At 42.7% G+C, this 15,664-nt stretch overlaps 1 protein-coding gene across 2 annotated transcripts in view; it reads left to right on the forward strand.

The window, feature by feature from the left end:
- Positions 1–15,664, forward strand: part of SPRED2 (sprouty related EVH1 domain containing 2) — a 59,337-nt gene that overhangs the window by 27,400 nt on the left and 16,273 nt on the right. For both annotated transcript variants that reach the window (XM_054630527.2, XM_077175978.1), the window contains exons 2-4: positions 5,474–5,651; positions 6,995–7,163; positions 9,933–9,997. In XM_054630527.2, the coding sequence (XP_054486502.2) occupies positions 5,474–5,651; positions 6,995–7,163; positions 9,933–9,997 (412 nt within the window). The remainder of the gene's footprint in view (positions 1–5,473; positions 5,652–6,994; positions 7,164–9,932; positions 9,998–15,664) is intronic.

A 15,664-nucleotide genomic window follows, 5' to 3' on the forward strand; every position in this document is an offset into this window, starting at 1 on the left:
GGGGAAACTAAAATTTCCTAGGTGCCCTTTTATTCTGGTGGTGTTTGATTTGAAAAACAGAAAAATACGGGTTGGAGGAGTTGGGTTACAGGTACAGAGATTCTTTGTTCCTGGTGTGATGCAGAGGTGGGGGCAAGAAAAACTTTTGGGAGATTTTCCATGGTTTTCTTCAGATTCCATTCTAACATTTGATTTGGCCAGAGAGACACAGATGTCTTTTTTTCTTGGTGATATGTAGTGGTTTTGATACTTAATGAAAAAGTTTCAAACCTGCTGGAAATCTAAATGGTATTGAAATATCAACTTAATTTGCTATAGCTGCATACTCTCAGAAGTTTGCTTTCAAACAAATTGCTAAGTTAGGATTTGAAGAAGAAAATGCTGGTTATAATCTGCAGATAAGTCACATTTGCAAGAAGCTTCATGAACCGACCAACAGATCAAGGAAGTGGGACTCCAAAAATAGCAGCTTTTAATGTCTCTTCTTTCTGGTTGTGGGATGAACTGCAGAGAGGAGCCTCACAATACAACTTGCAGCAATCACCTGGGCAGAATGTGATGGCTTTAACTCCAGCTGTTGGAGCTGCTGAGGCAGGGAAAACACCTGGCACTGTGAAATATATCCAGGTCAGTCAGAGACAGGTTATGCCCTAGTAATCATAAAGTTACATTTGCTTGGATCCAAATAGTTTAAATTGTGTTTTTGTGCCTGACCTCTGCTGCTGTTGCATTAGCAGACTCCTGCTGTCCTTTAGGGCTCTTCGCTGAAACCTGAATCCTGCATGAATGCATGGATTAAAAGACAGTAATCCATTATGTTGAAACCATTATGGACAAATACCTTTTTTTCTGAGGCCTGGATCTCTCCTGGCCTTGTAAGCCATAGAGTTGGAAAAGGAGGAAAATATCAAAGTGCCTTATGGCAGCAATATTGTGGAAGTTTATAATCTTATATTTTGGTCAAGTAACTTGGCTAGAGGGAAGAATATTACTGAATTATAGAAGGTGTCTGGGAAGTGTTTTAGATACTAAATGTGACTCAAAAAAAAAAGTAGTAAATGTGGTGGGTTGGACTACATTTTCCTCCCTCCTTGGGATTTTTAGACATCTCCAATGGTATCTGCAGTTGCTGCTTTGGAAGCAAAGTGGAAAAGAAGAGCAGCTGGTGGAAGGAAGTTGTCTACTTTGACACTCCTTTTACAAAGACAGTGGTGAAATTAAACCTTAACTAAGGAGTGAATTGTTTGGTGTTTACTCCTGGATGCACGACTGTAGCCATTAGCCCTCACTGGCCACACAAGGGGCTCATGGCTTTGTCCCTCATTAGTGTTGATGGAGTGATGTGCTTTATGTCTGAGAGCACAGGATGATGGCAGCCCCGTGTGTACATGGTGGGGGACAGCACTTCTGTCAACCTCAAGTGTCACCTGTCTCTTAGACACACAAATGCTTTGTGAGTTGGACTGTAGATAGGGAAACCAGGGTTCAGTGATGACAGAGGTCATATTCACTCACTTCTTGTTTAGGAAAATTCTGTGTCCTCCGGAAGAGCTATTATACATGCACACTCGATTTTACTTTTATAGATATATATGCATACCCACGAGCTATAATTTTTAAAGAGTTCTCTTTTCCTTCCAATAAAAACAGCATGTGCTTTTCAGCACTACCCTTACTCCCCAAGTTCATTCTGTTTCTTTTTTTTTCACTCAGGGTGGGGCAGGCAGACAACCTGGAGCAGCCCTGGAACATGCTGGCTGGCTGCCATGCAGCTGGGTAATCCCTTCTGATACTTTCTTCCCAAGCTTTTAAGGCTGGTGAGGACAAATCTGTAGGGTTAAGATAGCATTTAAGAGCATAATTAAGAATAGTTTGCATGAAAAGCATAGCGCATAGGCCATAAAGCCAACAATTACAGCAGTCTTAAAAGTTTCAAGGATCCAATAAAACAGGAGGAACTAAGGCTACTGTGGGGTTTTCTCTAATTGTTTCATTTTTAGCTATCAGTACCTCATTAATTGTAATGGACCAAATATTTTCATGAACCTCATTAACCATTTCTTATGAAAGAGTCAAATTGCAGTTACCATGATAAAAGTGTAGATGGATGGCTTGAATGTGGTTGTTCTGCTACTCCAGTGCACCAAGGTTTCATCAGCAGCACACACATGGGATTTGCAGATCGCTCCTTTGCTCCTCAGGATTTGGAATACTTGGAACTAGCCAGAGCCTTGATGCAGTCGCGTAAAATGAAATAGCAAAGAAAATAAACAGCTTTTACACTAAGGAAGCAAGATCCTTATATGGAACTGAAATATTTGAGTACCTCCCAAGTATTTATCAACACTGGCATGAGGGAAAGAAGCATTGCCTATTCTAGGCTTGTGGATGGAAACAGCAGGCAGGATTTAGACATAGAAGACTGGAGGAAGCTGCATGTAGCCTTGAAAATTCAACGTGCAGCTTCTGAGTCCTAATCCAGTGATTAAACCAAGATGTCAAGCGCTCAGAACCCTTATCCACCTACTTTCCTTGTATCTTTTCTTTCTTTTTTTCTAAGTCCCTTAGCACAGGTTGCACTTTGGGAAATGTGGTTGTGGCTGGAGCAGAACAGGAGTGGGGATGGGGCTCTGCAGGGAGCCCAGCGTCACTGGTGACTTTTGATTGTGCAGGAAAGTGTGCCAAGGGATTATGTTAATGGAGCCAGAGCTCTGCCTGCCCTGCCAAAGGTGAACCCTTCTACTGGACAAGACTCTTGTCTCATAGGGGAACAGAGGTCACCTTGCAGGGGTAGGGGGATGGAAACTTTAATTTCTGGCTTATTATATTTAAGGAGGTTGGTCTTCAGGATAGGAAGAACACAGTTTAAATGGTGTTATCTCAGCATGTGGTGGCAGACTTTGTGAGGGCCATAGGTCATGGATAGATGTGGATATGAAGAGGAAAACCATGTGGCTCTGTGCCCCACCAGATTGTCATTATAATGGGCAGGGATAGTCATGGCACCTAAATTTAATGTGTAGGTATCCAGTAATACTCAGATGTAATTACAAGCCTATAGAATTCACTGAGAGGTGATAGAAATGTGGGAATAACTGACAGAAATCACAAAGTACTGAGTAGCTGCTTCTTGCTTAATTTTCCTTTAAGTGGACAATTTCTGCAGTGAAGTAACTGAAGGCAACATTACTTTTGGGACAGCCGAAGGCTCCAACTGCTGCCATAAAAGTGAATGGTAAATCCTGCAGGAAATTACAATGCTAGTGGCAATTTTCAAGTGTGGAAGGAGAAGCAGCAGTTTCTGTGGATGACTTTTGTGGGAGGATAGGAGGGAAGGTCATACTGAGCGGCTCTGACTTCAGAAGAGAGCTAAAAATAAGTCCAGAAAGGATCCTTGGGGAATAGTAGAAAGATGTAGAAATGTATAGTTGGCTTTCTTTGTACCTAATCTGCTAATTGTTAATCCTTATAGACCATATGGGAAAGGTACAAAGAAGAAAACAAAAACTGTATTGAATGGAAACAGCTCAATTTTTGCACAGTAGGAAATTAGCTGAAGTATTTTGCTTATTTCTGAGTATCAGGAAGTCAAGAGATTAAAATTGCCACTGTAAAATCTAGAAACAGGTTTTCATTAAAAAATAAAAAGGTAACTGGTTCAATTTATAGACACACTTGCCCTATTTACTGTACCAGGAAGCTGCTATAAGGACTCGAGCAAAAATACTCTTAAAAACATCATTTCTCAGTTCTGTGAATACCTTGTGTGTGTCATCTGTGTTTGTGTATCAGATTGGAAAGCTTTTTGTCAGCCATTGCAAAGTACTCAGGGCAGCAGGGGATGAACTTCTGGCATCTGTGCACTGCTGTCTTTGCGTAGGTCCAGTGAGAAAGTTGGCATATCCATAAAATAAAGGCTGTGAAAAGAAAATTGCAGTGTGTGTTTTGTGAGATCAGAAGAGATAAGCTGGTCCCAGAAGATGCTCACTGCTTCCCTTGGTTTGTCCTCAAACTGCTTTCAGGTAGGATCCATGAGGCTGCTTAGATGCTTAGATCTGGTTGTGTTAAAGAAAGGGAGGCTTGGAGTTTAAGTGTTAGCACCTGAACTGCTGCAAAAATAGTCTGAAAATGAGGCAGTTTTACCTGGTGCAGGATGAAGAAAGCTACTACTGCTTGTCATGCTGTACAGGATGCTGGGAAAATATCTGGATACAGAGAGGAATTTCTCTCCATAAAGGATAATACCTGTCATTTTGAAAGGCTACCTCTTGGAGCCCTCTGTGTGTTGATCTTCCTTCTCCTGGTGAGGTCACCGGTGGCCTGGAGATGGACAGTCCATGGGCACGTCCCTTTTTCTCATCCCTGTTGATGTTCCCAGGTTTGCCCTGCAGCAGCTTTGTGGGCACCTTTGGGTGCCTCAGCAGCTCTGCAGCCGACAGCGCCGTGGTCACGCGTGGCTGCCATCCAAGCCCAGCGTGGTGACCTTCCTGTGAAGGTGTCACAGCCATCAGCATCCCCGTGTCAATCAATGTCCAGCGCGCGATGGGCGGCACGAGGACAGAAAAGCTCCTTTGGGTGTTTTCCCAGCAGCTCTGTGCTGGGGACAGCCCATCTTAGCTTAGTCTGTTGCATGTTCCGTGCAGCGTGTGGCTTTTGCTTACTTTCTCTAGGGGCTTCTCTGCTTCTAAATTACTTTGGTGATGTCCCCAGTGGATGATGGAGCAACTGCTTCGTGGAAAGGGTACAGGGGAGGCCTGGAGTCTCCCCCTGTGGAGGCTCTTCTAAACCTTTGTGGTGGGCATCTGGATTATCCCCAGATCTTAGGTGCTTCCAGAATATTTTCTTGTGAGGTTAGGAGGCTCTGCCTTTCAAAGCCCTGTGAAATGCTGGTGAGACTGTTTTAGGGCATGGTATAGTCCTGGTGACCTGAGCTGAGCTGATTCCCATCTCCTCTCATCTGAGGTACCAGCTGGAGCCACATTTATAGGGTTTTCCCCATAAAACTGTCACAGATGTGGAGGAATTTGAGCGTCATCTTCCAAAGCCCACTTCATTAATTGGATCACAGAAACCTTGAAACACTTTTTTTGTGGGTTATTTGAGCTCCATGTGTTCTTCCAGTACTTTGGAGACTGGATGCCCCAGTGTGGGAATTGGCTTTGGGTCTGGGTCACCCACTGTCATGGTCCCTGTCCCTATCTGCAGGAGGCAGAGAGTGTCAGGGACCACAGGTTGTTTGATCTGTGTGTTGACATCTGGAAACCTGGCAGGCTCATTCCTTGAGGTTGGTGGGTCTCTATCCTACAATGGCTGGGTGTTCAGGCCATCCATGACAGAGGTGGTCTTCCATACCAGGCAGAAACTCTCTGTTGGGGTCAGCGCAGTGCCATCCAAGTACCACCCTCAAGAAAAACTGCTGGGATGTGACTGTGATGCTCACAAAGGTTCTGTTTTTGTTTTGTTGCCATTGCAGTGACAGCTATATTGTGCGAGTCAAAGCTGTGGTTATGACCCGAGATGACTCCAGTGGGGGATGGTTGCCGCAAGAAGGAGGCGGTCTCAGTAGAGTTGGCGTCTGCAAGGTCACGTACCCGGAGGGCAATGGAAGAAGTGGATTTCTAATCCATGGTGAAAGGCAGAAAGACAAACTGGTAATAGACCCTAATTCAACTTTTGTCTGTTCTTATAATGAGAATTATCCCAAATCTATTGCTATTGTATTCTTGTGCAAGTTTTGTTTTTTTCTTTTTTAAATATATAAAAAAACAGGCATGGCATGTGGAAATAATACTGGATTGGACAAAACAAACCCAATCCTCATCTAGAATTGCCATCCTTTGCTACCTAGGCTGGTGTGATGCCACCTGGAAGGAGCAGGTAAATTTTTGACATACACGTGCAAAGATCCCCTTTGAATGAAAGAGGGCCTGTGGTTTTTTCTTTTTTTTCTTAGACCTAGTGCGGGGGTAAGTGAGAAGTGAATTGAAGTGTAAAGAGCCCATGAAGCCAGTCACATTGCACTGAGTAATGCAGTGCAAGCCTTTTAAAAGGGCTATGAATTATTTATGCTGCGTGCTGTTCAAGGTTTGAACAAGCTGAGTGAGAATATGAAGACAAGTTGTCTCTTATGAATTGACACACTCAGTTTCTCCTGGTAGCTGTTTATCTAAAAAGGAGCTCTCTTGTATCCCTGCACAAATCAAATTAATAAAGCCCTTTCCTGATTTCCAGGGGCCACTTGAAATGTTATTGTTTGTTATCTTGTTTTTATGTATTTGATTCTTCTGAAATGCACTCCTGTGAAGATAGGGGCTAGCTTAAAAGCAGCACTTCCTGCACTGGCTCAAAAAATGCATTATTTGAGTCAGAAATGATCTTGCTTTCAAAAAGACTGATGTTTTAAAGCTGTTTCAATTATGGCTTGTCTTTTGCAATGTTGTTTTGCTTAGGATGCTTTTTTTGACATTATATTTGGGAGCCATGGTTAGGGTTTTGAGGGGTGGAGTAAGACATGACAAGCCATTCCTGTTGTCCCTGAGCATCACTCTAGAGATAGTTTTTGGCACAGCAGAACTTGACATGAGTGTCTGGCTGGGGGTGAACAATTTAAAAACAGTGAGGGGAGTGTTGCAGCATCTCCTAAATCTGTTGCTGGTGGATAAAATTTCTTTTGAGTAAAACTATTGAGGGAAGAGGTTCTCCTTCCTCCTGAGCCCCCTGCTAGCTTAACCTGTGCCACTCTGGGTCCAAAACATGCTCCTGGGGTAGGGAGTGAGCGCCTACTCAAAGCACAAGCAAAAGATGAATGTGCAATAGTTTTGAAAACAATTACCATGTCTGGAGTTTATTAGTCATGATTTGGTAGGGAAAGATGTTCCGCTATATGAGGCATGACTTGGCTTGCTTTTTGGGTCCAGCCTGAGACGATGCTGGCCTGTATCCTTGGGGTGGGAAAAGTGACTTTGCTCCTCTTTTGGGGCTCACGCCCTCCCAGGTGGTGCTGGAGTGCTTTGTGAAGAAGGACCTGGTGTACACAAAGGCAAACCCCACCTTCCACCACTGGAAAGTTGACAACAGAAAGTTTGGGCTCACCTTTCAAAGCCCCGCTGACGCTCGAGCCTTCGACAGAGGAGTGAGGAAAGCCATCGAGGACCTCATTGAAGGTAGCGTGGGGGTGGACACTGCACCCTTGGAAGAGTGGGCAGGGGGTTTGAGTCAGGGAGCTGGGAAGAGGGAAGTCTTCAAAATCAGCTCCTGGGCTTGGAGGTCTCTTGTGCACATGTCCAAGTGCAGCTGGGGCCCTTATCCTAGAGTGAGCAAGCCCCAGCTTTAGGAATTGAGTTTTCTCATTCCTTAGAAGAGATAAGGTGTTTCACTCAAGTATTTTTCAATCCTGTCTGTCCAGACTTCTCCCTGTTATTTATCATCACGTTTGTTGTTACTGCTTTTTTTGATAAACTTGGGTTTCACACTAGTGATGGCAACTCAGACAGCCCAGGCTCTTTATTTTCAGTCAAATCTCATCTTACTGAGTATTTGTTAAATTCCTGCCTGGAGTTGAATAAAACTTAGTTTGGTTTTGGTTTTATTTTGCAGTAATTAGTTTTGTCTGCATCCTCTTAGTTGAATGGTAGTTCTTGAAGACTTTGTTGTGTTTCTGGGTGTTGTTTTTTTAATTCTGTAAAAAATGCGTTTGAATTGTCTGTGCTTTGAAGTTGTCATAAATTTTTCCTTTTCACATTTCATTGCAATCAGGCAATCACAATACAGCAACAATTCAATTGTACTTTATTTTAATGAAATTCAATTCTTCATGCATTTTTTCTTGATTTTTTTTTTTTCAGCCATACTACTTTATGTAGGGAATTAGTAGTCCAAAGCCTTTTGCCTTCTCTTCCAGTGTGACCAGGATATTTTTATATACAGATGGGACATTTTCTGAGGATACTAACTCAGATCTATGTCCAGATGTGTATTCGTTTTGAGGACATTAGCTCCATAAGACAGCTTCATGTTCTGGATGTCCTGTCCTTGCTTTAACATGAACATGGTAGATATTGGAAGAGAATTAATACCCCAGGGCTCCTTGCTGGTAAATACCTCATCAGTGAGAGGAAGAATGTTCTCAGAAATTTGCTTTTTTCTATGCCATTAACATGAAGAAGTTCCAGGTAGACTTGCTTCTTTCTTCTTCTTGTTAAAACTGTGAAGCATTTTGAGTCATAAAAGGGATGTTTTATGAAAGTGGCATGGGGCTGTGCAAAGTTTCAAGGAGATAATAACTCAAATGTATTGAGTAGTGTTTTGAAGATGCCAGTGGTTTTGCTCTTCTTGATCCATTTTACAGTGGAGGTATTTGAAATCAAGTTCTGCTGTATCTCAGATACTTCAAAATCAGCAAATCTATATTTATCCCATTAACAGTACAGGCTGATCCTCATGAATGTGTTCCTCATTAACTTCCAAATAAGGCTTTCTGAATGAAGAACAATCATTTGTTCATGCATACACAGTGTTGGGCAGTAGATTTAATTTATCACTCATTTTTTGTTCACCTAATTTTGTTCATCAAATTCAGCAGGTAATATTAAGCACAACTAAGTGTGCATTCAGAACTTAACATCATGTAATCACTGCTTGCTTTATTGTGAATATTTAACTAGTAGTTCATTCCCTGTAGCATCAGAAGTTTGGGGCACAGGTACAAGAACTCTATGCAGCACCATAGAGCTTCAGATTTTTTTTAATTTTAAAGCTAATGTAGCAAATGGCACAAATGTTTCCACATTACTCAGTGTTTTAAGTGGGCTTTCACACTTAGCTCTGCACATATTCATGATGATGCAACTGAGAGCAGCCAAGGCTGGTGCCAATAGCATTATATAAAACACATTATTTTAACAAATTTCCAGAATGAAGATGGTACAAGTTGTTGTACTGTGTTGGTCAGGGATGTGATGTGGGCATAATCCACTTTAGCAGTGGGCTTCCATCAAAAAAGTAGACATTTGACTTGAGGGTTCTCTCCCCAGCAGATCCTCTGGCTGTACCCACCCTCCTTGGCAGCCTTAGGGTAGATGAAGCCAGCCAGGAAGGGGGTCTGGGGTCTTGATTGTGTGTAGGCAGAGGAGTCACTCCATTTTAGGTACAGCATAAATTTGGTGTCAAGTGCAGCAGTGGTGAGCACCCCCTACCTTGAGGCTGTTCTGTGATCTGGGTGCTCACCAGGCCCTCTAGCAGTTCTGCAGGAACACCTGTGGGGTGAGGAGATTTTTTGATATGCTTCCCTACTCTTCCAGAAGATTGCCTAATGTACCTAATGAAAATTGCACCCATTTATTTTTCTCTTGTCTATGGTTTTACACATATCAGCTCCTTTTAGATACTTTGTTTACATGGGGCAAGGTGATTCTTTGAGAAGCAGGTGATAATAGAGAAGACCTTTCAAGTATATAAAAGCTTACACAATTAAAAGGAAAAAAAATACACTCTAACTCTTCATTGTCAAAGTGAGATTAATTTTATTTTAAATTATAGGTTATTTGTCCCCCCGCCCCACATTTAGGGAGTAAGTGAAGAAAAACTCATATGTGATTTCTTGACAGCTGAGAATCAGCCTGGAGCACTGATTAGTACATAGCTTTACCATTCTTCAGAAATTAGTCTTCTGTAATTGGAAATGGTAACTGCTATTTTTATCATTGTTAATTAGCACTGGCAGCCACACAGTTGCGTTTCAAGAAACACTTTTTCAGATTTTACCTCTCCAACCCAGCTACCAGCAGATGGGTTGTTCTTCCTTAATTTCAGCCACTCTTTTGCACATCTACAACACACAAACCTGTGAGAATCCAAATGTTTAACAGCCTCAAAAAAAAAAAGTTTCATGGAAATGTCATGTGTTTCAAAAGCTGTTGGTTTGGTTTTTCTAGGATCTACAACTTCCTCGTCCACCCTTCACAACGAGGCCGAGGTTGGCGACGATGATGTCTTCACTGTGAGTACATGTCAGCCAAGCTCCTTCTCTTTATGCTCAGGTTTACATGGTCAGGTTAGGAAGGGTTTTTCTTTTTATGCCTCAGGGCTGGCATTCAGCCACCATCGTGTTTGGACACTGGGTGTGTTTTATTTGATGGAAGTATATCCTCTACAGAATGTGAGGCCTCTTGTTGGCCTCCTGTCGCCACGGGAAAAGCATGTCAGAGCAGGTGATGTCAGCAGCTAGAAGTGAAGAAATAATCGCCCTTGAATTTCTTTTGGCTTAGACAGAGGTGGTGTACACACCTGCTAATACTGCTATCTGTCCCTGAGAAGCTTCCTGCAGACTCAGATGGTTAGCAAGGGTACTGCTACTCAGATACATATTCAGGGAAATAAGGTTTTGGATCACAGCTGTAAACAAGCAAACTTCAAAGGTGTTTCACCTGTACATGGAATGTAGAAAGTTCAGACTGGTGTTCTTCAGGTGGAAGAAGGCACAGTAGTGTGGCATCTGTCTAAGCAGCAGTGACTTAAACAGGAGTGAGCTGTTGGAGATTGATTTGTGGTGTTGTCTAAAATGTATTATGGAGTTTTGCTGAAACTAAAGCTACTAACTTCAAGGAAAGTTAAAAAGTAAAAAAAAAAACTTGTCAGGTGAAAATGTGAATCTGATTAGTGCTCTTCCATGGGCTGGAAACAAGTTGCTCACATTGTATACTTCTTTGTTAATAAAGTTACTTGCTCACCTTAATTCAACCCCGATGGGCACATACTGGTTATTTTACAAATGCCCTTCTTGTCCTGTGGGGCCTGGATGGCAGGAAAGGGGAATGTGGGTAATCCTCAGTGCAGCAACAGCAAACTCAAAATTGTCTTTGGGATACTTCCCTGGATTTTTAGGGTGAGGGAGGAAAAAATCAGTACAAGCATCAAGCTGCTTGAAAATGAGTCCCAGGAAGTATCCAAAGCCAAAAGGTGTTTTTTGAGGGTGATGCTTTGCCAGCATGGGACCACATCAGATTCCTGCTGAGATTTGACCGGATCTTCCCAAGGGCCAGCATGTTGTCCACATCTGTCCTTTTGTCACGCTCAGGGAGACAAACAACAGCAGGCAGGGTTAAAAGGTGACTTCCTGCACTCTGCAGCAAAACTATCATTAGCAGCTGCTTCCCAACTACCTTCCAGAAGTGATTTATAGACACTGGGGCAGGACAGACTGGGGAGGCGCCAGTGGAGCCAGAGCCTTTTACCAGTATGTCGTGCTTTGTTCCCAAATCCGCTGGACTAGCTGTGCTCTGCTGGGGGTGGACAGTCACTCTTGATGTGTGGCTCTTCTGTGCTCATCAGAAAGGGGATGACTGTCCAAATGTGCCTTGGATTTGTGTGTGCCAGCTCTCACTGGGTTACGCATTGGAATACTCAATGTTTAAGCAGTGACAAGTGGCTTGTGGAAACAGGAGAGTATATTTTTGCTAAAATCCTACTGGCTGGTGTTCAGGCCCCTGGGAGTGCTCCTGAATTTCTCCACAATCTCAATCTTGTGGCTGAGTGTTGATTTTTAAACTCAAAGAATGATTTTTACAAGGAGGAAGACTGACTGTCCACCAGTTTGTTGCCTTTAAGTAGGAGGTGCTTTACATAGAAAAAGTTGGATGAATCCTTCTCCAGCTGCATCAAAATCATTCAAATTCCTGTATTCGGAATGAAGAGCCAGAACTGGAGGAGATTTTTCCCACCTACTTGACCATGGGGAAGTGACAGGTGCCTCCCTGCCATGCAGACATTTATGGGTAGGAGGCCTGATGGAGAAGGAGGAACAAGCTGCTCAACAGCATTAGTAAGGAGGGAAACTTCAGCAGTGTTGGCATCTTGTTGGCACCTGGGGAATGAGTTGTGTCCTGCCTGGCAGTGCTCTCTGCAGGGGTTTCTGATCTCCAGGGTGCAAGAGGGTCCTGACCTCACTGGTGGTGGGACCTTGCATGGTGCTATTTGTCAAGATGGCACACCAGGGTAGATGTGTTGTCATACTCCAAAAATAAGGCTCTGGGGACATCTCCTTCCCCAGTATGTCTTTGTTTTTCTGGGATGAAGTCTTTCCTTTTCCTGCAGTCCTTAAGTTCTTCAAAGATCTCAACTTCCTATTTATCTGGTAGATTATGGTGAAGTATGAAGACTGCATAAGCCAGAAATAACATACTGAAGCACAGAGCAGTTTAAAACTGTAAGAAATTGGTAGGGCTGTGAAATGTTTTATTTTTACCCTTCTGTTCCATTCTTTCTTTGCATGTATTTTTGACTTGTGTATCGTAGTCCATTTGGTCATCCTTTCACACAAAACTTCTCTGCAGCTTTCTGTAAACTCTTTTCAGCCATAGCAGTGGATTTTTTGTGTTTGGTTTTTTTCTCTGTTTTAAAGAGAAAATACATTTGTTCTTTTTTATTTCCTAAGGTAGTTATTAAAATCTTCACAATCCTCCCCCTCTCCCACACATGCATGAATAAACTTAACTGCGTGCGGCAGAATTTTCAAAAGTATCTGCATGATTGAGTCATTTAATCAGTCATTTACCGATCTCTGAAAATCTCAGCCATTGCTGCTGCACTGCTGCCTCAAATATTTGGCCCGAGGTCCTGCTCTTCTTGAAGGTGTTTCAATCTGTTCAAGCACAGAGGGTCTAAAACTTCACATTTCTGAGGCTGCTTTGTGGCCGGCCACCCCGACTTCATCATGCACAGATGTTTGCACCAACATAATGCTCCCAGCTGTGGAACACCCCCCTCATTCCATACAAGCCCTGACCCCGACACGGCTCTTGGCTGTTGATTGACGCTGGGCTTCTATAAAGCCCCTGCTCCTGTTAGCTCCAGTATGGATGTGTGTGGTTCCATGTGTGCATCATCCATTCTGTTTATTCCTCAGCCAGCCTGCAGCCCTTCTGGGCATCCAGCAGGTTACTTCTTCCATGGCAAAGAGAACACCTGCCTCAGAGGTGGAGCTCTCCTGTGGGCTGTCACCTTGCGTGGCTTAGTGGAGGATCATTTTCTTGTATCAGAAGGTAGACTTTTTTTGGGGTTTTGAATAATGTGGAGCTGTGGCTGTGGGAGCATTCACTGGGCGTCAGTAGTCTTGTCTCCTCCCATGACTGTAACTTGCAGAGCCGAGATGATAACTTGGGCAGCAATATCCTGCCCCATCCCTATGGCAAACACTCCCCATCCATCTTTCTGAAGCATGGGTTATATCCTTAAAAACAGGACTTTGCCAGCTAATACTTCTCCTGTGGCTTAGACCTACAGCAGACTACCTGTTCTGAAATTCATACCTGACAGGGCAGGAAACAACAGTGTATAGAGCTAAATGTCACAGCCTCGAGTTGAAAAATGCTTATTTCTAAAACAAAATCTCCATTTAAGAGTTTTAACAATACATAGTTGTGTTTCTTGAGTTTCAGATCCTCCAAAGAGCCCATAAATGTTTTCCATATGTTAGCAAATAAATTTCTTCTGTCTTGTACATTATAAATCGTCCTCTCAAGAGATGGAATCTGAGTAAGACTGGCCATCCGTTCTGTCTCCATTGGGGAAACACTGTCCTTGCAACAGGCTGAGATTGTTCTGTTTGTCTTCATCCATCTAGCCTGCATCTTCAGCCTTCTTTAATTAACATTCATTTCAGAAATAGGGTTTAATACGGACTGAATGTATTCTGTAATTCCTCAGCCATGGAATTTGCCATATAATTGAGTTCTTGTGTAAATTTTTTTTCCTAATCTACACTTTTACTTTCAATTACAGATAATAATCCCACATGACCACAAAGTTAAAATTGTGAATTGATTCCAAGGAAAAAAGGTCAATGTCTTCCAGAGTCTGCAGAGTGCCTGAAATGGCCTCTTTTAGCATCCCATCTGAAAAAGCAGAGGTGTTTGTTCTGAAACCTTATGACCAGTTCAGCTGAAACACCACTCATGTGTTTTCCAGATAAATCTGCAGCCTTGCGCCTGCTTTGGTGCTAAAGAAAAGACACCCACTGGCAGGAGGAGCAGCAGCTCCCATGGTTATTCTGGTTTGTGACTCTAAAAATTACTGCAGTCTCCTTTAGCTTTAAGGGAAATATAAGGGAGAACACAGCAAAACTCAAGTGTGATATTCATGTTAAAATCCCATGTATTTTATATAATCAGCATATTTTTTTAAAAAACCCTATTTTTTGTTCAATATGAGACCTGGATGGCAGATCGAGCAGGCATGATCTAGAGGTGCATGGTTGAGCAGCAGAATTGTGTTTCAAGGTTATCTTGGTTCCCCAACTGCAAGAAGGGGGAAATACTCTCATGCTTCACTAAGGTGATACAGACAGATCTTGCTGCCACTGCTTTTCTTCCTGGACTTCCAGCAGAAGTCTTCAGGCTCATGTTTTCACTACGAAGTTGTGTGTTTGGAACAATCCTTTGCCCCTTGTGCCTTTTTCTTGTCAGAACATGGATTCCTGTCCTTGGGGATGTTCGACTTAGGAAGTTTGTTATGTGGCTTGGACACTGCTGACAGTCATTTCAGAGACAGACACAATTACCTCTTCTCCACCAGATGGGTGCATATTGGGGCAGATGTTTGCATTACAGTCCCCCTTCCATCTCTTCTGCTTTCCTAATTAAAAAAACAGATTTATCCCTGCTTCCTTTCCTTGAAACCTTTTGTCTACTTTCATTTCCCATCTGGGCCTCAAGCATGTTACAGCCTCACTATTAAAATTTAGAAGATTTATATTAGCTAGATAAACACTAAATCTAATTTTTCTTGCTGGCTTAGTCATTTCACATTCAGATGGTTCTTTTAAAGAACAACTGTGGCTTTTTTTCTTTAAAGTGGACAGTAAACCCAGTCCAAATACTTTGGAATATATTCATAAGTTCTGTGGGATGCTGGAGCATCTGTCATCCCAGCCCTCTGTGGAAAATGATGTTGTTGAGGGTAGATCAGCCCTGAGTTGTGAGATGTGTTTCAGTCAAAAGTTGAGCTCAGAGATTGAGGAGCTACAAGAGCTTGCAGTTTCCTTTTTTTCTTAATGCCATCCTCAAATAGCCGAAGGGGGAAATGCATTTTGGAGGCACAGAGCTCTCTGTGGGAATGATGGGGTTGTCACCTCATCAAGTGGAGCAAATCCACCATGTTTGCTCTGTGAGGCCGAGCAGACCGACTAGGAGATTGTTGCAGTGACAGGACATGATGGCCTGCCTTCTGTTCTTCTTCCTGCCCAGCAGCCAGCTGTGCTCTGTGTGAACAGCCAAAGGGTTCATTGCTGCTAGCCACATCCTCTGATGTCTGGATTTTGGGCTTGCATTGTAAACCACAGCTATTCTAATTCAGATTTTAAAGGAAAAAAAAAGTACTTGCCAAGAAGAGAGAAATTCACACACAGAAAAACCAACAGGCTCAAATCCTTCCCTCAAAAACCTGAAAAGATCCTGACTATCCACCAGTTTTAAGGCTAGCTGCTTTTTTATCTGTTTGGGGTTTTTTCCTGCCTTCAGGTTAACTTTGCCCACACAAATTTACATCACTCAATGGGAATGGATACCAATGCTGAAAGAGATTTTTCAGTAGGGAAGGTCAAGTGGAAAGTTTTTTCTCTGGCTGTCAGGTTTATTTTCTAGTGTTGTATTTCTCCCTTTCTTTCAGGATC

The sequence above is a fragment of the Agelaius phoeniceus genome, chromosome 3 (assembly GCF_051311805.1).
Source record: "Agelaius phoeniceus isolate bAgePho1 chromosome 3, bAgePho1.hap1, whole genome shotgun sequence".
NCBI lineage: Eukaryota > Metazoa > Chordata > Aves > Passeriformes > Icteridae > Agelaius > Agelaius phoeniceus.